Genomic DNA, 23378 nt, shown 5'->3' with positions numbered 1-23378 from the left:
ATTTTGTTCGGCTTTTTTTTCTTTGCTTTCTTTTCAGGAACTGGCACGTCTTTAATCTATTGTTTCTCCTAAGATGCTCTATTTCTATAGTTTCTGTAACACTCAACTCTTTCCTTATCAGCAAATATCATTCCTTTTTGCACATGACGAACATACATTAAGGAGGTCTATGCTCTTTAATGTATGAATTCCTATGTTTTAATAGCACATTTTTCGCTTTTTCTGTCTCTACTTCATGGACATCCTTTCGTGCATCATCTTCATCTCATGTATCATTGACATATGCATTATAATTATCTTTCATTTTCACTATTCATTTTTATAACTCATATGTTATTCTTCATCTTATACACAAGATTCTCATTTTTAACTCACATTTCCATTTTTCCTCTTTGCAATTTCTTTTTCATAAGAACGCGTAGCCTATTCATTAATTGTCTCCTTGCCTTCCTTTCATTAACGTATATCATGTCAAGCCTACTTCTCTCAAAACGTTGTTCCACCTTTGGCATTACCCATCCAGCTTTTTGGTAAGGTTCAGTTGTCCGTGAAACTTATTCCTTGGAGATTCATCAACAGTTCCTATGATTTTACATTCCCTTTTCTACTGCGATGACTAATCTTATTCTTATCCTTGTCTGATGTCTTCCATTGAGCTTGCGAGTCTCTTATCTACATAATCTTCTAGCCTCTATTTTTTAACTTCTAGACATATAGTTTCTTCTTTGAACTAAATCACTGTTTTATCTATCTGTATATTAGATTCTTTGATTAACTATAATTTCTTCTATTTACAAATATTTACACATATATTGCTTCTATTTACAATTTGACGATATTATTACATTTCCATCTGTTTGCCATTCGATCTTGTGGGTTTCGGCGATCTTCTTCCACCAATCTATCCGGAAACCTTCTCTCGTCGTTAAAGTCTAAATTTCTTGGGTCATTGTCTTCCCGTAGTCTCTCTTGCAATCTTCTCCCGTCATTGCAGTGATTTCTGGCTAATTCTATGGCTTCATCTTTTTCTGCATCGGAGAGAGCATTTCTTCTTTCCATTTCTTCATTGGGCACACTTTCTCCATATTCTCTTTCGTTCTGTTCATATCTGTTCCTCCATCGCTGATTTCCTCCTCTTCCATATCTTCGGAAATTATTTCGGCTTCTAAAGTTTCTCCAATTTCCTCGATATCTATCATCATTTCTCACTCTCTCTTCCACAGAGTCTATGTTTCTTTCATATCTTACATTGTTTCTTCCCACGTCTCTTCTTTGTGCACTTTGTCTCTGATTTCTAACTTCTATTCTTCTTACATCAAATTCCTGTCTCCGGAACTTTGGTTTTGAGCGCCCTTCTTCTTCTGAATGTTGCCTCTTTCCATAGCATCTTCCTTCCTTATCGTTCCAGGAATTCTGAGTTTTTCTTAGCACATCTTCGGTTCTTAGATAATCAATCAAATCATCCACTGCTTTTATCTTAACCGCTGCTATAGCTCTTTGTATTCTTAATGGCAATGTTTGGACAACTTGTTTGACCAGCTCTTCTTCGCTACATCCTTCTTTCAGATTTTTGAAATTTCTCAGGGTCTCCCACGTATGTTCTTCTAGGCTGTTGACTTTGGACCAATCTACATATCTTCTCTTCAATGCTTCTAGCTGCCTTTCTTTTATATCTTCACTGCAGTAGTAATTTAAGAGGAGGATGGGTAGGTTAGGTAGGTTAAGTTTTTGTCAATAGAAACTTTTGAAATTGTTCTGATATTGTAATAATTTTATATTAACAGTTTTCATATCCTTAATATTTAATAGGTTAATTTGAGGAGAGCTGCCCCACCTAAGAAACAGTTGGCTGATAAAAATATTTAAGTGGTATGGTTATATTTTTAACCCAACCTTGTAGTTTCCATATATCAAGCTACAGTTTTTGTAAATGGAACATATAACCTGAAATTTGGGCCTTTTCTTAAGACAATGCTTTTGGCAATCTCTCCTGAGATGCTCCACATGATAAATATTGTTTAAAGTAAAAAACCGTAAAGAAATTGTATTTTTTGTGAAAAACATAATCAGAGCAATGTTTTTTGTTGAACGAAAAGTGATTTTTAATAAAATCACTATATAACATAAATCTTAAGAGAAAATTAGAAAATTGTTGAAAAATAGGGTTTTAAAAATATAAACTAGGAAAATTTACCTAAGCAAACTTATCAACATTCCTCTTATGCCTATTCATAGTTTTATTTTCTCCTCTTACAAATGTTACACCTGGCACCATACAATGTCCACATTTCATTCTTCTCACATAAATTCATTATCAAAAACCTTTGTTCACTGCTTTTTGTCACATTTTTCTTTTTTTCTCTAGCACAAAGGCAGGAATAATAACATTCAAGTATTTTGAAGATGTAGATAATGCCTTGTTGGGCTGTTCACCTTTACTTAGATCTTGATAGTAATCAAACTGTAGGTTCACATTAGAGCTGCTTATGGAAATAAATTTAGCAGGTAGGCCAATATTGGAACATACTTCCTGGTTGATATGCATTTCACCAAAGACAATTGAATTTTGCCGTAGGTTAGAAAAGGATTTACTTGTGCAAAGAGACTGGAGAGTTTCACAAGAAGATCCTTGGATGATGTCCTTCATTGCCATCAAAGGGCATAGAAATGGCTGATCTACCACTGAAACAGAATTGCCTGAGATGCTGAAAATATGTTCTTAGTATGACATCAGGGTTAGACTTTTGTATACTTGTAAGACTTCTTAGTTGAAATATCTTTATTTGTTTATTTTTTTTATTTATTACAATTATTCTTGTAAATCATTTAAGGAATAAAAGCAGGTGGGGCATCTCGCCTCACATGGAGCATTGTCCGAGGAGTGGTGCCCCACTCTGTGGTGGTCCTTGAAAAGGCAACATGACCGTGAAATAATAGCACACCATTCTGTTGCATGTTTCTTGCACCACTTAGCATAATCAAAGTTAAATTAACTATTATTGTACAAATACAACTGTAAATAAATTGTTGACATTCTACACTGTAGGTAGAGGAGATTACCTAGATTATTTATGAAAATACAACATCCAGGAATTACACACAATACGGTTCAGGCTCCACCTGAGAACACTGAACAGCATATTGCTAAAGATCGTGGAAACTGCTTTAATTACAGCTTGTGGGGGCATCTCACCTCAAATAACCCTGATATAATTTACATATTTTCACATTGTATGCAGTATTGATGCTGAAAATTGTGCATATTGCACTACAATGCCAGGGGTCCCAGGTTCAAATCCTGACCTTGGCATGGATGTTCTTGTGTTGTGTCCCTTCATCAGTTTCATCATATTATCACTCATCCTTGCGATCAGGGTTGGCATTTTTCCTGGATTTCTTTTCAGATAAAACCTAATTAAACCTGGGCCAAACTGGGTTTTATTGTTTTTTTTCAGGCTATGTTTAAAAATATATATTTTAATTATCAAATACATTTTTCCCTGGGTAGCAGTGTATCTTAACATTCAATTTGTATTGCTTTATACTGTGTCCCTACTATCTCTTGAGCAACTGAATGAAAAGTCTGCGGAAGTAGTGATGCGAGAAGGCTCCACCAATGAACACATGAAAGGGAACTGGATTGCGTAGAGGGGGGGGGGGAGGGACTGCAGTTAGCAGCCTTTGCTGCAGCGTGTACTGGTTTGCTCTACCCACTCGATTTCCTCCTTGTGTTGACATTTTCTGTTCCAAAATACCGTGCGTTCATTTCGATCTTCGGCCGAGAGATCGGGAGAAGCGTGGCGGGCGGCGCTGACGGAGATGCCGACATTTGCGGCCTGTAATGCCCGCTTATTTTTATGGACATGTGCAGACATTTATATAAATATTGCAAAACGAGCACTAACCTTTGTTATAAGAGTACGGTTTTAATTTTTGTACCTTAGTGGCTGTATGTGTTGATGATTTTGACACGCCCATCTCTTGTGAAACACGGTGTAGAGGTTTGTTGGAGAACGTTCTAACGCTGCACCAATTTCATCGAGTTTTGCTTCGGTTAGAATCACTCGTTTTTGCTTAGGTGTTTTAAAATTTAACGATCCAGTTTATCGTAATTTAAGGACAAGATGTCTAACCGTATCTCTATGTGGAGGTGAAACGCTTGGGAATTTATGTACAAATTGCCTACACACTTCCCGACACGAGTCTGTTTTCACGTAAGTGTCATACATAAAAATTCTTTGTTCTAAAGTGAAACTTGAGCTGGCATTCCAATCGTCTCACTGACACAACACACACACACACTGCAATAACACAAGTAACGACAAGTAACCAAGAATAACACTCTTGCGCACAGTACGAAATTAACACGCTCTTGGTATACATCTGCTCGCCACTATATTCACAGCTCTGTCTTAATCTAGTCGTGAAGGAACAAAAACTCGAGCTCGGAGATTTCGGATTGCAAGGAAGCTCACGAAAACCATTGACTTTTGACGGTTTCGTCTGCAGCGTAATCTTGATACAGTGTTGCACATTCGAAACCTCCAAACGATCCCCATCGATACAAAACTTTTTCAAGGATATAAACTTAAGCAGGACGTTACTGGTCAAAACTATGATTAAAATGTTTTATTATCTGTAGCTCTTAACATCGTTTCTAAAGCGTATTTATTTGTGTGATGAATTACAGAAGAACTTTTGCGTGTTATAACACAGGTTAGTGCTCGTTTTGCAATATTTATATAAATGTCTGCATATGTCCATAAAAATAAGCGGGCATTACAGGCCGCAAATGTCGGCATCTCCGTCAGCGCCGCCCACCATGCTTCTCCCAATCTCTCGGCTGCAGATCGAAATGAACGCACGGTATTTGTCCAACATTTTGATTCTACTCTTCCTTGAGGGTGTAATAGGTAATGCTGTATTAGTTTTAAAGCTTGCATTCCCTGAGGAGGCACATACTTTGGTGTATCCAACAATCAGGCTTCCAGGGAGGGGAAAGGTAGAAAATATGTTATAACTAGGGCTGAGCCAATACCGATGCCAATGTATTGGTTGGAATTCATCTGCCGATACTCTTCCGGCTTCTTGGTCTTTCACGGGGCCCGCAAAAGTGCTTTTGCAGACTAATTATCCTGGAAATTATGCAGAATTCAAACTTTCTTTTTATTTTGTAGAAAAAACTATATTTTGTGATTACACAATATCTAATTTAATATTCTCATGCAATTCTAAAATATTCTAAAGCAAATTTCTTGGTAAATTGGTGCATATAATTGGAAAATGAAAAACTAAATATGCTGACCAAGGCAGTAATTTATTTCATTAAAAACATAAACTAACGTAACGTTTATTTATATATTTATATTTAGTTTTTCATAATCATGGAAACAAGGCTTAATGGAGTTATAATATAATTGGAGAAGAATATTTACACACCAATATTGGTCAGTATTTTGAACAAATTTTAATTGTTGCAATTTTCAAGTATCTGTGGGAATCGGTAAGAGTATCGGCATTGGTATCGTCTCAGTGCTTTTTTTGCTGCAGTCAACAATGGTACTCCATGCTGGCACCTTTTAGGTGAGGACTAATAACATTTTATTTTAACAATTGAAATGCCTATGATGCCAGAGGACCTGGGTTTAAATTCAGGCCTGAGCATGGGTATTCTTTGTGTGTCCCTTCCTCAATTTCATCATATCATCACTTTCTTTCTCATCTTTGCGGTTAGTCAAATGTGGCACAAAAGAGAATTAAAATAAACCAAATCAAACAAGATAAATGCATTTGTGTGTGTGTGTGTGTGTGTGTATACTTGGATGCATCATCGTTTATGAACAAACACAATTTTGAGTAGTTGTTATGATTAACACATTAACAAGCAACACAGTAACATAACAAATCAACTTGGATAGTGCCGTAACCAATCTTTAGAGAAAAATAGCAATAACTATAACATTTTAAAGTGAGACTTTCAATTTTATCAACCAGGTTTGTTACTTTATTTCTCCTGCAATGATATTCAAATTTAAGCATGTTAAAGTATATTTTTTTCAAGATGCAGCACATTTTTAATAATTACCATTAGTGAATATTCCATTCTGAACTTCAGTTTATGAAACAATTTATTTTGTAAATGCAGTGTTGTGCCTGTGTTGGAATGAATAATGATACAGCTACAAACACATTTTTATCTAATTTATTTCGTGTGCCATAGACCATTAAATAATCCAAAAATACAGTGCCTTTCTCTGTCGAGTCTTCTGTGAAGCGGCGACTAACATGCTGGGTGGTGGGAGGGTGTCTGCCGGCATTTAGATCCACAGCTGTATGCTGACCTTGGCATGGAACATGTCAGTGCTTCAGTATCCAGGTAGCTGGTGTCTACTTTGCACATGTTTGTGAATTGTTAAGGTGTTTACAAGTGTTTTAGATTGTTTTGTTTTAGTTTACGTATTACTGGTGCTTTTCTGCAGTCTAATAATGCTATGTACAATTTAAAACTACACACTTTTATGTACGAGTCTTACGTACATAGAAACTAGACAACGTTGGAGCACGATCATTACACACTTTTCAAATATCCCTCTGGTGCCTTGTACAAGATGCATATCATCTGCATGGCGAGCTACCAAGATTTTAAGCCAGAAACCATACATTAGAAGAATTGAAATAAGATGTGAGGAGAGTAATTGAAACAATTTTGAAAGAGGAACTGATACCTGTTCGTGAAAATTTGCTTAAAAAATGCTGTAAATTTTTGGAAGCTGGATCACATCATTTCCAACACCTCTTGTAACAAGGTACATGCTCAGTTTAATTTTAACTGTCTGTGTAATTGTACGAGTGTATGAGCTTATTTCATTACATAGCTAGTGGTTCCAGTTACGCGGATGTTGCATCCAGTTTGCTGTCAGACATGCTCTCGCTTCCCGATGAAGCGGCTGCCGCTCTGTAGAAGACTCGACTGTGAAACGCACTGTACTATGCAACACAATATTTTCAGTCTGCTTCAATGCAGTTATTTCATAGTTTATCACAGTTGTGTTTCCCCATTATCTTTCTGGATGTTTCAAGCATCTGTGTATTAACATGCCAAATTACAATTTGCCACATTTAATTGTCTGGCTGATTTCGTCCAAATGGAATACTTATACATCATCCAAAATATCTTGTCTGCTATGCAAATGGCAATTCCCATGGTCAAAACATCAGTGACCATCAATTTGGTCCCCACACTCCCCAAACATGCACTATATTTAAAACATTTATTGTCTAAAATTCTTAAAAGATTTTCTTTTCTTAATCTCCAGAAATGCAGTTTAGGCATTTGAAAGTCACCAGAATTTGGAATCTAGCTCAGCATATGAAAAATCAATTTTTCATTTACAATCTTGAAATCATTTGAAAAAAAAAAAAAAAAAATCGTTCCCAAGGTGTATCTAGTTGTGATTCATTTCAGCTAAAAACCTCTATATTTGCTGCAGTTATCATGGTCTCAAAATTGGTGACTTATCCCCACCCTTCCAAAAACACACACTATATTACAGAGTTTTATTAAAAGCTTAAAACTGAAGTGATGCCGTAACATTGCTGAGACTTGTTTTCTTAATTTATGAAAATGTAACCTAGTCAAATATGAGCATAATTTAAATCATGGAAGACATGTTAAATGGGTCTGTGGTCTGCTATCTTTAAACATGACCAATTTTCTGCAAATAGAATGTGAGACTAATCCATCAAGTTATCTTGCAACTATAAAAATTGCAACTCAAAAGCTTTCCATTTATGGTGGTTATCATAAATACAATGTGTGTGATTTTACCACCACTCCTCTCCTATGCTATGAAATATTATTTTAAAAGTTTTACTGCAAAATTGCGGACCAATGAAATCTCTAAAATGACTCAGTTTAATTCCTTATACTCTGAAAATGTATTCTAGACAGTTTTGAACAAAAAAAGTGTAGAGCATAGCATAGAGCCTGCAACATGGGGAAAATCAGTTTTTCATCCACCATCTTGAAACACATTGTCCAATTTTACTCACAAGTTTTCTAGCTGCAGAAATAATTTTACCTAAATGATTGTAAATTTACTGCAGTTATCATAGCCCATCCACCCTAACTCATGCTTCTCCTAAACCATGCACCATACTTTGATAATTTTATTGTCAAATTATAGTGCAAGTACATAATGCTCCTGTAGGTTTTATGCACAAAGCTCAAAACTGTAGTCTATTCAATGGTTTGAAAATGTCAAAAATGATCAAAATATGAAAGTATACATGCACATTGTATTTACTTGAGTACCCTTTACACGTGCCCTTAAAGGAAAGTAAGAAAAAAACTGAAATTGTGGTAGATCATGAAGGTGCAAAACTTACATGGGTAACAAGCTCCTAACCAGACGTAAATAACATTTGTCTTGCATTGGCAAGCAACCCATTATGATGAGAAATGAGAAAAATCATTTGAAGAATGTTATGATTTATTTATGCCACAATTAACGACATTTCAATAAAGTGTACTCAGTTCTCCCGTGTAATGCTTAAACATGCAAAAAAATTATTGTATCAATTCATCATCACAGTTTAAACTATGATGTATCACTATTACTTCTGCTGCATAAGGAAGTGACTGACAACCAAAGTGCTAACACATTCAAAATTAAAAGCTTTGATCAACTATGCTGCATTAATCAATGCAAACGTTTTATCTAAAAATTGCTGATACTTTTTCTTTTTTGTTCCTTGGATATGTATTATTTCTATTTCTGTTAAAAGTCCATTTTTATCATGATTTGAAAAAAAACAAACTATGACTTGTGCTACATTCATTATTTTTAGCATTATAAGCTCTCCTTTAGAAGTTTTCCAAAATTTTTGGCAATAGTAGAACCTCACAAGTATTTAAAGCAATAATTTACATTTTCTGAAAAAAACAAAAACAACTTTGTCACTGGGTTTTTTCAAGGTGGGTTTTCTGAAGAAAAAAAATGCGTGGGGAAAACTGGGCTGGACCCACCCGGGCCAACCTTGCTTGTGATTAGCCAAAAGTGGCAGAAATATGAAGTAAAATAAAATCAATCAAACCAGAAATTGGGATGCAGTCACATTTAACATGGCCCAGAATACTGTGAAAGAATACATTTTTTTTTGGCTGAAAGAGCATCTAGTTTACTTACCGGGGGAACAGGTGAAGTAGTTGGCCAGTAGTTGCCTTGCCCCTTGTATCGTCATTGATTATGACTTCAACATTTAAATTTAACACTCACACAAGGCAAAACAAATTAGAAAACTAGAAGTAATGGTTGAAATATATTTTGTGGTTGCAGAATTATGTAAGATTATGTAGCTAGTTTAAAAATATGTGGCATTAGGAACTTCTAATCCCAAAACAGGAACTGCAACTGAAATATGTAGGCCACAATTGAAAAAAAAATGGCTAAAGTCTCCCTCCCAATAAAACTATCCTTCTGTAAAACAATCCCATAAAAATGCCAGCTTTTAATCAAATGATAGAATTGTAGTGAAACCTATACCAAATTTTTGAAATAGCTATGGAAGCTTGTTAAGATTTTAAAAGTATTTCTTTAATTTCAATGTGAGAACATTTTTGGAAATTTTCACTGCCTATTCGAGATGTGAAAGTGAAAATCTGTACAACTCAAAGTTGAAAAGGGTACAACCTCAAATCGCAGCATTGCCTCTAAGTATTTTAAATTTGTGTGAATCATCTGATATTCAGTATAGATTGCTCTATTGAATTGAACCATTATTAATGTAACTTGTACATGCTATTTTTAAGTCTTGAATGTATAATTGGTATTTTAAGGTTTTATTTCCTTTCTTCGTAGGGTGTCATCAAAAACAAGGACAGCTATGTATCTTCATATTGTAATTGTTCACCTTCTTGTAATACTTGGATTTGTATCAAGATGGACCTCTTCAGGTGAGTGTTAACCTGTGAATGACAAATGAAATAATTGGTAATTTTACCGATAAACAAATACACTGATATGCCTATATCGGCTGATACCGATAGAGTACTGATTAATCTTTCTGATCCCTAGTATAAATTAAAAATTCAGAAAAGAAAATCACATGTTCTTACTCCAGGATTATCATTCAAGTAATTGGAATTTTTTTTTATGTAAAAAGATATACTCCTTCAGTTTGCTATTATTGATGTGTGCACCTACATGAGGAAAGTTTCAGAAAAAAAAAGTATAGTACTCCTGGATATATAACTTTTGTCCAGGGTAAGATGTTTTGGAATGTTTTGAGAATAATTGTATAGGTTAGCATTTTACACAGCATGTTAATATTGTATAAAGTATGGTGAAAATTGATTTCATACTTGTACATATAGTTTGTGGTTATATAAGTACCTAGGTAAGAATGGATGTGAATTGTATTAGGGTATGTATTTCCCATGTTATGTTCAAATTGACAGTAGCAAAGAAAAGGGCACTGTCTATAAAAAATACTTGAATGAACTTAGATTAGCATCAAGTCAAAAAAGACCAGAGATCACTGATGCTTACACAATGTAGTACCATTATTTAATGCATAATCTTAATCATTTTGTTTGAGGGACATTACTGTAAAATTTACTTTTGTGTGTTGTTTTCTGTGTATTTCTTTATAACATAATTGGTTTGTCTTTTTTTACTACATATAGTAAATTCGAGTAGCAGAAAATAACTACAATATTTAATTGTTTGTGATTAGAATGTACAAATACCAATACCCTTACTGATTCCCACTGACACCAATACCAGTGCCTGAAAATTGTAACAGTTAAAACCTGTTCAAAATGTAAATTAATGTAAACAATCATAAGCATCAAGTTACTTTAAAATATTTAAAAAAATGCACAAAAATATTATAATCATAAAATACAATTTATTGCATAATATTCATGTTATAATCAATGGAAACCTTGAATTTTGCACAACTTCTATGATAATCAGAGTCTGTAAAAGTATCATGCTGCATTTATGTGGACCCTGTGAACAATTTAAATGCCAGATAAATATTGGCCGATATCAATAAATAAAATCCAACCATTCTTTCCAATACTGATATTGCTTGTTATCATCTGATACTGATACATCAGCATTGGCTCAGGCCTAATTGTGATGTAGGGCCTCCCCGATGGAGCAGTTGTAGTGTCGTCGCTACAAGGGGTACCAGGTTTGATACCCGGTGGAGGCACATAGTGGTTCAGATTCCACTTTAAACTGTAGGTCCAGTCCTGATTAGCCTTACTGTGCACAAAGTGGACTTAAAACATCAACTCAAACCAAACCTAATTGTGATTTATCACGGTCTTTCTTGGACATGGTTTGGTGATGTTCACACCTTTAATTTACTTTCTATTAATACTAGTAATATTTTATTCACTAGTCCATCCTAGTGACTTCATCAACCTAGCTTTCTGAGTGTTGCCTACCATCCCAAAATGACATCATTTTAGGTGGATATTCAATTTGAGAAATTGGAAAAAGTCACAGGAACTTAGATCGCCTCTGAGCTGTAGGGAACTAAGGAACCATAGGAATACACTTTTTAAATTCGCTCACAGAGATAGGGGACATTGTTATTGTGAAGCATCGAAATGTTGGCAATGTCCAGATGCATGCAAACAACTTCTTTTTTTTTTTTTTGTGATCCTTCAAGAATTTTATGGTATTTAAATGGATGAACCGTGTGTCATTGAGGCACAAATTTCTTATGGACAATCCCGTGACTGTCTAGAAAAGCAGATGAGTATGGATTTGATCTTGGATTTGCTCATTCTCTCTCTCTCTCTCTCTTTTATTATTATTATTATTATGTGGGAAGGAGGATGTGTGCCATTCCTGACTGATTTTTAATTTCAGGATCATACTCCAAAATCTATAATTCGTCACATGCAATCACTTTGTTCAAAAACTTCTCATCACTTTTAAATGTATTTCAAGAGATCACAACATATGTCCTACCAGTTGTCCTGTTCAATAGTGAGGTTTTTGGGAATGATCTTTGCACACTTTCCTCATGCCCAATTCCTGTGTTAAAATCCAATGGACCTTGGTATGGTCAAATTCAACTCATCACCTATCATTTTTACTGTCAGTTGATGGTCAAATTGCACAAGAGCTCACACTTTTCCCACATAGTCACCAGTTTTTGAAGTTGAAGGTCTTCCAGTGTGGGATTCATCTTGAATGGATTCACAGCCCTCTGAAAATGCCATGTGCCACTTGAACGCTTGTGACCTCAACAAAACATGATCCCTGTAGGCTTGTTTCATTTTTTCAAACATTTGCATGACATTTTACACAAACCTTTATCACACATCATTACTTGAAATTGTGCTTTTCCATTTCTGTGACACATGACAAAGAACCACTTCATGAAAAATGGACTAACAACTGTTGCTGCTCGCAAGTTGCATTGAAGGTCAATGTGATGTTTATGTAGCCTTCCCGAGATCAGTGAGCCTGCAGCATTGCCAGATGGTGTGCAATGTTGCCAGTCACATTTTATTTACTGACCTTGAATTTGTGTGAGAATCCCTTTTTATAAAATTGTCATCTTGTAATCAAGGGGTCCTGGGTTCAATGCCTGGTGGCGACACATGGTGATTCAGATCCCACTTTGAATGTAGGTCTAGTCTCAATTAGCCCTTTTGTGCAACTGGAGTTAAAAACAAACTCAAACTCGTGTACCTTTTCAGTTTGAACTGTTACTTTAGGCTTGGCAATTTTTTTTTAAATCCTCAAATCATAGTACTGTTTTTAGAATTGTTATTTTTATTACTGCTGTCAGTTATTTTATATGATATGATTGTTTTTGCCTGTCACTGTATTTGTAAATGATATTGATGAATATGTATGAAATTTTAACCAGTACCCATAAAGTACTGATATAACATTATCATATACCAATAACTGATATTCTACCAGTGTGATGTAAAATTACAAATGTCTATGAAGAACTTGAATAGATCATTGTACCTTTCAATTTAGTACATATTACAGGGTGATTGTAATGCTTTTGGCTTAGAAAATGAATCTGTGTTGTCTCAAAGCTACCTTCCCATGTAAAATTCGTATGTTGAATTCAATTTGTTATTGTTTCCCAAGTTGAATTCTGATTGCCAGAGGGTATGGTAATACATGGCATAGGTGCACCCATTGGACCAACATAATATTGATAATGACTTGATGAATTTTGACTGTGTATTCTAACAGTAGAGAGACAGGTAGAGTACTAATTAATCTGTTGCATTTATAGCAAATAACCTAGAGATTGTTCATTCCTGAATACTATTATTGAATTAATGTTTATGTATTTTCTCTTTTACTGCCTCTCCTTAATATTAATTGGCATTATTATTGCTTATGCTGGCCATCATGATCTAGCAGCCCTTCATTTGTTTGATATTCATATTCATATGTCCTGTATGAAAATTACAATTGCATTGGTTGACCAATGTCCTTAGCTGTGGCTTCACCTTAAGGTGTGCCCCACTATGCCAGTTGGCAAGGCCGTGCGCAAAAGCCGAGCAAGTGGGTACGTGTTATCGGCCTGTCGGCAGGCCAGTTGCCAGGCCGATTCCAACCTGACTAGTAGCAGTTTTCTTCAAAGGAAATCGTGCAGGCACTTGAAGTTGGGGGTGCACTGTGTAGCACTGAGCATGTCTGGCAGGTTAGGGAAGGATTAGGTCTTGTTTCTTCAACTTTGATCATGGAGTGGAGAGGAGGGACTCACAAGTTATAGCATTATAGAAATATAATATATATAACATAACTTATTTTAAACCTTCAAAACACAAGGCATTGTTTTTTACAAATGTTTAAAAAGTTTAACACATTGAATCCCATGCTCATTCTATGCACCAGCATCCTGAATATGGCGAGTGTCCCATGCACGTGCATAGTACAGGCAATATCACTTGAATGTTTGGAGTTACAATGCTGGGCCATGCATGTGCAGAATGTTTCTGGGAGTTATTTTGATATACCTCTGCATTGTGCTGTACCCTGGTGGTGAAATTTTGAACAGTCTTCTCATTGAATGGAAAGCACATTAATTTCATTGATTGCAGTATTAGGCCTATATTTTTAGTGCTTTATCATCACTCACAAACACACACACATACGCACACTTGACCATGGGTGCCCATATGGGAGCGGGGGGGGGGGGGGGGCTTGATCTCCACTTCCTGGCTAATGGAATTTAGTATGCTAACATTACTTTTTATGTTGATGACAGGATCTAGTTCAGTACACCCTACATATGAAATCTTTAAGAGCCCCCCTGAGAATCGTGAAGAAACCCCGCTGAGAATCTTGAAGAGCCCCCTCCCTGAGAAAACTCCTATGGGCGCCCATGCACTTGACCAATGTGTTTACTTGAAATTTCGAAAGAAATTCAAAACTTATTTATTTACTTGTAATGAGTTATTTACTTGCACACACATGTTTCATACTAAGGGTAGTATTGGAAGTATACACAGATTCTAATTGTTTCTTTTTAATCATGTAGGCAAATAAATTACCTTTATTTTGATGTATAACACATGTATAGCAAGACCAAGAAATAAATTGTTTTAGATTGTTGAAAATCACATAAAATGCCCGGGTTTCTGAGATATTGCCAATTTAAAAACCCTGGAATTCAATGTGTTAAAACACAGTGTTGTAACATTTTTTAGACTTGTTTAAAACACATTTTGATACCTTATATTTGATTCTCAGGTTATTTTCGTGTTTTGTAACTTTGTATTTTCATTCAATCCATGTCATTTTGTTTATTGTGCACAGAAGTCTGTTCAGTGGCTGAAAATATATATTCATTTAACAAAGAAACATATCGTAATGAGTACCCGTGGGGCACGTTTAAACGCCTGGCTCTGTTTCCTTTCTTTCTTTCTACAAGTGTTTAAAACATTTATAAAATTGAATAGTAGGCTATATGCATAAAACAGATTTGTTCCGCACTTGACACACTGCACATAGTTGTTAATCAAGGATGTATTTAATGGGAGGTCCAGAGGGTCTGGACCACCCCCTCCCCAAAAGATTTACTTTCGATACCCGGTGGAGGCACACGGTGGTTCGGATTCCACTTTATACTGTAGGTCCAGTCCCGATTAGCCTTACTGTGCACAAAGTGGACTTAAAACACCAACTCAAACTAAAAGACTTGCTAAGTAAAAAAAATAATGAAAATATACATGTTGCTTAATCCAGGGTTATTTATTTCTGCCAAACTTACTGGAAGGCAATGATTATATTGAGATCATACGACTTTGACAGTACCAAAGAAGATTTATGCAAGATTTATAACTACTTATAACAACATTCTTAAAATATTACCAGAAACTTTACTTTTCATCATCTGGATCTAACATACTTTTTTATGTTCAATAAATGTTCAATTGTTTATCTATTTGACATTAATTTCCTTGTTCCTTGCCAGGGCTTGTTTTTATGTAAATTTTGCCGATGTAAGCTAGGCAATGATACGTGCTGTTATATCACTATTCTTATGCCGTCCTTTCACTTATTCATGAAATAAAAATATAATGTTAATTAATTTGAATATTTAAATTAATACTATTTTAATTAATTTAATATAATTATTTTAGTTGAAACCTTATTATTATTATTATTATTATTATTATTATTATTATTATTATTATTATTATTATGAGACACTTGGTTCGGACCCGCCCCGAAACATTTCTAGATACGTGCCTGTAATGTTAGTCAGTATTTTGTTGCATTCAGGATAAATGAATTTCGCAAAACAGAGTAGCTAAAATGTGGATAATGTGGATTAGTTTATCTTTCTCAAACAGCTTACATGTGAGATTTAAGAGTAGCGTAAATAGGTGTTATAGGAAGTTAATCAAGTGTTGACTTTATATCTAGAGACACAGTCATTCCTTGGGATGATTAACAGATTCCTTATTAATAAGGTGACCATAATATTTTGACCCCAAAACGGGACATCTCAAGAAGGTCAGTTTGCCCTACCCCCTCAGTAGCGTTGATTAGGGGGTGCGGTTGCCCCGTCTCCACTTTTTTGCAATTTTTGCCGCAGCACTATACTAAACGTTATATACCAAGAGAAAGTAAACTAACCTTACCCCCCAGTTTTGGGATCTTGCCCCCCAATTTTGGAACCCAATTGCTGCCACTACCCCCCCCCTCAAAAATCGATTAGTCCTAATTATAAAATTATTGTAAAATTAAAGTATGGATGACTTAAATGATACATCATAAACAGTAAATTAAATATGATCTTCTGTTGTATTAATTATTATAGTTTTGGTGTAACTTACATCGTGTTTCTGGTCCCTTCTGATCAACCTTCTATGTTAGCCCGACTCTGAAGTTGAGGAATGCCAGAAATATTTATCAGAAGAATTGATCTTCTTGAGAACAGCTTTACTCTTCACCAACCGTTCATAAAACTCCCCGCATATCTGACACCCAACACGTCATGTGTCCTATCAGTTTGTGTGTAGATTCTTGTTTGCAGGATTGTATTGAAACTACACTTACTCTTCTTGGTCATGTCTATTCATTGCTCTGCAATATTGGAATGTATGGAAAACATTACAAGTGTCTGCTTGAACATTCTCCACGACAACGGAACATTTTGTAGCCATGACACTAGTTTAAAAATTCCACCAACATTTTTTAAAAATGAAATGTGTCTCAAATTTATATTTGATTTTCAAGCTAACTCCTTGACCTTCATAAAACGGGACAAATAGTGTTATTTTAATAATATTGATGAGACCACCGGGACACACATCTGAAATGGGACATATGGTCACCCAACTTATTAATCATTATTCTTAGAAAATAAGTCGTCTTGGCGTTATGTTTTAAACATTTTATATGTTTAAAACAAGTTTTTTTTTTGTTTTTGATTAAAACATGTTTAAAACAAAAACTGTTTTATTTGTTTGGCCATGGTGGCTCAAAGGTAACGTGTTTGACTACCATGCTAAAGGTCCCAGGTCGGTTCAAATCCGGGAACTTTTCTAACGTATGAAGTGGCCCCGGCACCCACCCAGCATCGAATAACATGGGTACCTGGGGGAAACCCTGGGGGGTAAAGGCAGTCAGGGGTGTGGTGCTGATCACATCACCCACACTCACGATCGGATCAACAAAGTGTGGGGCGTTACCCCCACACCCCTATATGCCTTTATGGCATGGTGCTAAGCACAGGGGAACACTTTACCCTTTTTACCTCTTATTTGTTTATTAAAAAAAAAAATTGTCAACCATGCTTGTCTTGCATTTTCACTGAGTATTTCACGTCTGCTGCCAACAAGCTGTCGAACAAGAACCAGACTGATGCATGTCTCCACACCGCAGTCCTGTGGGGACGTCTATCAAGTTCAGCAAAGTAGAATGACTTTTGCATGTGGCCTTGCCAGCTGGCATAGTGAGGATGTGCCTTTAGAATGACAGAACTTGAAAAATCTGTCAATCATGACTCAGAAATTTCTCTGTAATAGAAGATATTTTGTGCTGAATATCTCTCTGTAGGATGAAAATACATGCATTAGAACTTGTATGGTAAGAACGTTAATAGTGTGAAAAACAGTTGTAATTTTTTGTATACAATTTATGCGTGCATGATTCTCATATTTATGTTTTTTTATTATTGTTTTAGCCCACTTAGCATATATGTAGTATTTATGGGACCACAGATAAAGAATAAACTACCCATCTGATAATGAAAGTTGTTTTTCTCCTGAAATTCTAACCCATTTTGGTGCCACATGTAGAGCTGTTCATTTAGAAAATGAAGTTTTCTCCAAGATGGCCACCATGTTAATAGCATATACTTAGAAGTTCACCTCCTTTCCCACACCATGGATTGGGATATTTGATAATCCACATCTGTTTTTGATCTTATGGACCACCCTATACCAGTAAGATTGCCAAATCTCCTCAAAATCAAGATGAAGTAGAATTTGTTTAAAAATTGTGTTGATTTGATGTGGAATAGATCCATTGAAAAATAAGTTTTGAAGTGTGTGAAATGCCCTATTGATCCAATGTTAGATATTCTTAATTTTATTCTAATTGGCAAAACCACACTGTTCGTATGCTTTTTACCTCATGCCAATTGAAGATAGGAAGAGAGTAGAGGGTTGTGGTGATTGACTAAAAGATTGGGTAGTTGAGGTGAAGTTAGGCAGAGTATCTGTTAAAGTTGTTTTTAGTTAAAATTTATTTTGTAATGAAAACTTTATGAAAATTAGAGTATGGAAATTAAACATGTAGAAGAACCATATTTTACTTGTCCCAACCATGCCATTAATACATGCACTGTGGAGGTTGACAAGTGATAAAAATGTTTGTGCAAATATTGTGATTCATGTTTGTTAACTATTTTCAGAGATGATGGGGAGTTCTATTGGATGTTACAAAGATGACACCTCTGCCCGTGATCTTCCACAGCAAATTACAAGCCCAACATCTGGAGATACTGTAGAAGAGTGTGTATCTGCATGCCAGCGCTTATATTTTAGGTAAGTTAGATGTTTCCGTTGTTGTTACACAGAGTGACTGAATAACATAAACTGATAGAAGGAAGATTCTAGGATTACATGGTGTAACGTCGATGCTGATTTATTAGGAGAAAAGCTTTTACTTCATCATCGACTTTACAAATTCCCCCTGCTGACATTTTGACATAAAAGAAAATATTAAGCAGGGTATGAGCATCTAAAACAAATGGCAGACATATAACCTTTATTAAGGCGAGAAGGGACAATTTTCCCTAGGTCTTTCTCTCTGGGGCAGCTGCCGATCACTGTTGCCAACTTCGCTCTTTTGGATCCAGATCTGGCTCTTTCGTGCACTCGTTTGACTGTGAACTGTGGCACCCATCCTCTGCTCCACCATGATGCCACCACTGGCTCCGGCCCATAAAGACCAACCTTTGTCATGAGTGTACATTTTGCACGTGACGTGATATTCATATATAGGCTGTGTCACCCACCCCCTCTTTCGTCCCCAGGTATTTTTATATATAGCGCTGTGGCTAAGGTGAAGATGACAATATTATTATCCGGGAATCCTTTATATTCGATTTCATATGAACATAATTGGATTATTAACATGGGTGATGGTGCCAAATCTAGGCGGTGAAAACTAAGAATAAATTGCCATGAACTTAAAGCTATCGATAATAGCAGCGCCCCCACCCCTCTGACACCTAAAATTACCCTAGGCGAGGCACTTTATCCAGCCTTCCTAAATCTAGCTCCTTGAAAGTCATCTTCAGCTCTATTTAAGATGATATTTAGGTCTTTCATACCCTTCAGGTTTGGCAACACTGCCAGGATGGCTGTAGGAGGCAAGGAGAAATACATTACACTTATGGGACTATCATTTTATTCGTTGTCTTGGGAATATCAAACATCCAATGATGTAGGAAAGTACATGGACGGAAAGAGGACACGTTGAACTATGTCATAGTAGTACGAAGAGTCGAAACTTCCATTTGATTAGCTGTAATTTGAAGTTGAAGTCTATTTCCCATAAGGAATACATGGGATTCTGTAAATACTTATTAATCATATTTTTCAAACATCATGTCTAACTTACTAATCAACTTGAAAAACAGTTTCCACTTGCAACTTGGAGAGAAATTCATACTCTCTTGCATACTAAACCCTTTTTTAAATAGCAGGACCCAATCCGACAATATTGAAATAAATGCACAACTAGTGCGTTATTGTCCCTCCTTGCCTTAAGATTGAGAATGAATATATGGAATTTAAAAAATAGAAAATCTATTTTACCAACATCAATTCATTAAGAGTGATCTTTTTTTTTACAGAGTCTGATGGTAGTATATATTATAAAATAAGTTCATTTGACCCAACCAGACTACTAACTGTATAAAGATTCAAAAATGTATGATAATTGATAAAAATCTAGTCTTGGCTTCCCGATGGCGCAGTGGTAGCGTTGTCGCCCTTGAAATCAAGGGGTCCTGGGTTCGATACCCGGTGGAGTCACATAGTGGTTCGGATCCCACTTTAAACTGTAGGTCCAGTCCCGATTAGCCTTACTGTGCATAAAGTGGACTTAAAACACCAAATCAATCAATCAATCAAAAATCTAGTCTTGTCCATAAAAATGAAAATTTGCCAAAAAACTTTGAAAAATGCCCAATTGCTTGCAAACATAGTTCAATTCAGACTCTTATAATCACCTGAGTCTGAAAATTTTATCTTGCATTCGGACGATTTTTATGTTTGAATATATGTATGTACATGTACAGTAGAGTCTCGCTTATCCGACATAAATGGGCCAGCAGTACGTCTGATTAGCGAAAATGTCGGATAATAGGGAGGTGTTAAGAAAAAGCCTATTAACCTTTTGGAGCCTAAGGCCATTTTCACAGGTAAGAGTCTGAATTGGTGTCTGAGCCGATTTTGAGCAAAATGCAGAGTTTCAATTAAATGAGTGTAGATCGGAGGCTAATTGCTCTAGAGAAATGAATGATATACCGTTGTACATGGAATGAACCAGAGATTCAGACTATATAAAATTTATGCAAATTCAGCATATATGTGCTGGTTGGGAGGGGAGAACCCCCAAAATTCCAAAATTTCGGAAAAAATTGGGATTTCCCCCTTCCACCAAGAAAAAAGTGCATGACAGTGTCGACATGCACATGGAAATTATCGCTGGCATGTAAGGAACACAAAAATATTTGCATTATTATCGTATGACCAATGTAATGCGAGTTGTACCCCCAAAAGGAATGGTCAGGATGCCACTGATTCAAGCTTCAAAATGCAGTGTTACCTTGAAATGACTGTAGCTCAGAGGCTAATTGATCTAGAGAGATGAATGATATATATCGTTGTATGTGGAATGAATCACAAATTCAGACGATATAAAATTTATGCACATTCTGCTTATACATATATGGAGGGGGAATCCCCAAAATATGATTTTTTAAAAAATAAAATGTCCCCCCCCCCCAAAAAAAAGGACATGAAAAGGTCAACATGCACATAGAAATTATCGCTGGCATGTAAGAAACAGAAAATATATGCATCATTATCATATGACCAATGTAATGCGAGTTGTACCCCCGAAAGAAAAGGCCTGCGTGCCACTGTCTCAAGCTTCAGATTTCAGCGAAATTCAGGGTTACATTGAAATGACTATAGCTCAGAGGCTAATTGCCTTAGGGAGATGAATGATGTACCGTTGTACGCGGAATGAATCACAGATTCAGACGATATAAAATTTATACACATTCGGCGTGTATTTGGAGTGGGAGGGGGAATCCCCCAAAATATTTTTTTTTAAAAAATTAGGGTTTCCCCCCACCCCCCGAAAAAAAGGACATGAAAAGTTCAAAATGCACATTGAAATTATCGCAGGCATATCAGTTTGTAAAAAATAAAATAATAGGAAGAGGAGTACAAATAAGAAGTTTTTTTTGTACTTACCTTTGCTGCTCCAGCTCCCAGGCTTGGTCTGGAGCCATGATGCCTTACTGGTGGTACTCCATAAAACATGGCTACAGACACAGGGGCACCTTACAGGTAATACAGCGGCATCTACTTCGTCCTGGGTTTCATGGCCCGCACGGTATGCATCTCCGCTGTTCTTGTACCATGGTGGGGAAGTGACGAAAGTCACAAACCTTGTACCGCCTGTTTGCTGATGACTGGGACCTGACGGACTGGGTTGTGCTGCAGCTTGGGGAGATGGGGTTCGAGTGCCTGGCCTGCCCCTGATCCCCAAAGTGCCTCATGTTCTGATGAAATGACTTGAAGAGCAGGAAGGCATTCAGGAAACATTGGTCAAGAAGGTGGAAGAAGAGCTTGACAGTCCACTTCATGGTCTTTCGTTGGACACTGTAGGAATTAGTCATGTTGTTGGCCTTGTCAACATAACCCATGTGGCTATTGTATTCGCATACAATAGCCAGCTTGAGTACGTTGCCATGGCCATCGCAGAAATTTCCCTCAGCTGGTGACTGATGTATGTTCGTCAACATGTACACCTGTCTCTTGTCAGCAACACTGTATCAAGATTACACTGCAGACAAATCCGTTAAAAGTCAATGGTTTTTGTGAGCTTCCTTGCAATCCGAAATTTCCGAGCTCGAGTTTTTTGTTCCTTCGCAACTAGATGAAGAAAGCTGTGAATATAGTGGTGAGCAGATGTAAACCAAGAGCGTGTTAATTTCGTACTGTGCGCAAGAGTGTTATTCTTGGTTACTTGCCGTTACTTGTTTGTGTTATTGCAGTGTGTATGTGTGTTGTGTCAGTGAGACGATTGGAATGCGAGCCGCAAGGTTCACATTACGAGGGGGCTGATAAGTTCTCGGGCTGACCCAGAAGGACTTTAGCTACAGGCACGAAAGTTTCAGGTTATTCAACGTATTCTCCCCGAAGGTCTTCACACTTGTCACTTTGTTGCTTCAACTTCACTAACTCCTCCAAAAAAAATGATTTCTCCTGGTCTCCAAAAAACTGTTTGGCAGCTGCTATAACCTCGTTATCACTTCTAAATTTCTGTCCTTTCAGAACTTTTTTCAGTCTAGGGAAGAGATAACAATCAGAGGGCGCCAGGTCTGGTGAGTAACATGGGTGGTCAATGCACTGAAACCCTAGGTCCTTCAGAAAATCCATTGTTCTTCCAGAGCCTTGTGAATGAGAGCATTGTCCTGCAGAAACAACACACTTCTTCTCAATTTTCCCCGGCGCTTTTTAATAGCATCCTTTAGCCAAAAGACTGCAGTAATACTCTGATGTTATGGTTTGTTCCTTTGGAAGGTAGTCTGATAACAAAACACCATCTTATTCCAGAATATTGAGGCAAGCAGACCTGCGGACCTCTGTGCTTTGAATTTCTTTGGCCTGGGAGATCCTGAGTGGCGCTACTCGCATGATTGCTGTTTGGTCTCAGGATCAAAGTAGTGGAACCAACTTACATCCTGGGTAACAAGCCGATTCAAAAATTCGTCCTTAGAGTTTGCAAAATACCGCAAAATCACCTGAGAAGATGCCACACGCTTGCGTTTCTCATCTGCGTTCAAACGTTTGGGCACCCATGTCGCGGAAAACTTGTGCATGTCCAACTGATCATGAATTATTGACCAGACACATTCTTTGAATATGTGCAAGGTCTCAGCTATCACTTGAAGTCAAATTCGTCTGTTACTCAAAATCAGGTCATGAACCTGATCCACTTTTTCCAGAGTTGACACTGACACTGGCCTCCCACACCTTTCACCATCTTCTGTGGAAAAATCACCACACTTAAAGTTTGAGTACCATTTCTTCACAGTGGAGTGTGAAGGGC

At 36.5% G+C, this 23378-nt stretch overlaps 1 protein-coding gene across 1 annotated transcript in view; it reads left to right on the top strand.

Annotated features, from left to right (window-relative positions):
* The window catches only part of LOC145984076 (putative inactive tyrosine-protein kinase Wsck), a 181029-nt gene that overhangs the window by 15214 nt on the left and 142437 nt on the right, over positions 1–23378 (top strand). Inside the window, exons 2-3 of the mRNA XM_083117466.1 lie at positions 9861–9955; positions 18433–18565. Of these exons, the coding sequence (XP_082973592.1) occupies positions 9886–9955; positions 18433–18565 (203 nt within the window). The 5' untranslated portion in view covers positions 9861–9885. The remainder of the gene's footprint in view (positions 1–9860; positions 9956–18432; positions 18566–23378) is intronic.

Source organism: Lepisma saccharinum, chromosome 2 (genome assembly GCF_977018435.1).
Source record: "Lepisma saccharinum chromosome 2, izLepSacc3.1, whole genome shotgun sequence".
Classification (NCBI taxonomy): domain Eukaryota; kingdom Metazoa; phylum Arthropoda; class Insecta; order Zygentoma; family Lepismatidae; genus Lepisma; species Lepisma saccharinum.
The sequence above is the reverse complement of the archived record's forward strand: the minus strand, read 5'-3'. Positions and strand labels throughout refer to the sequence as shown.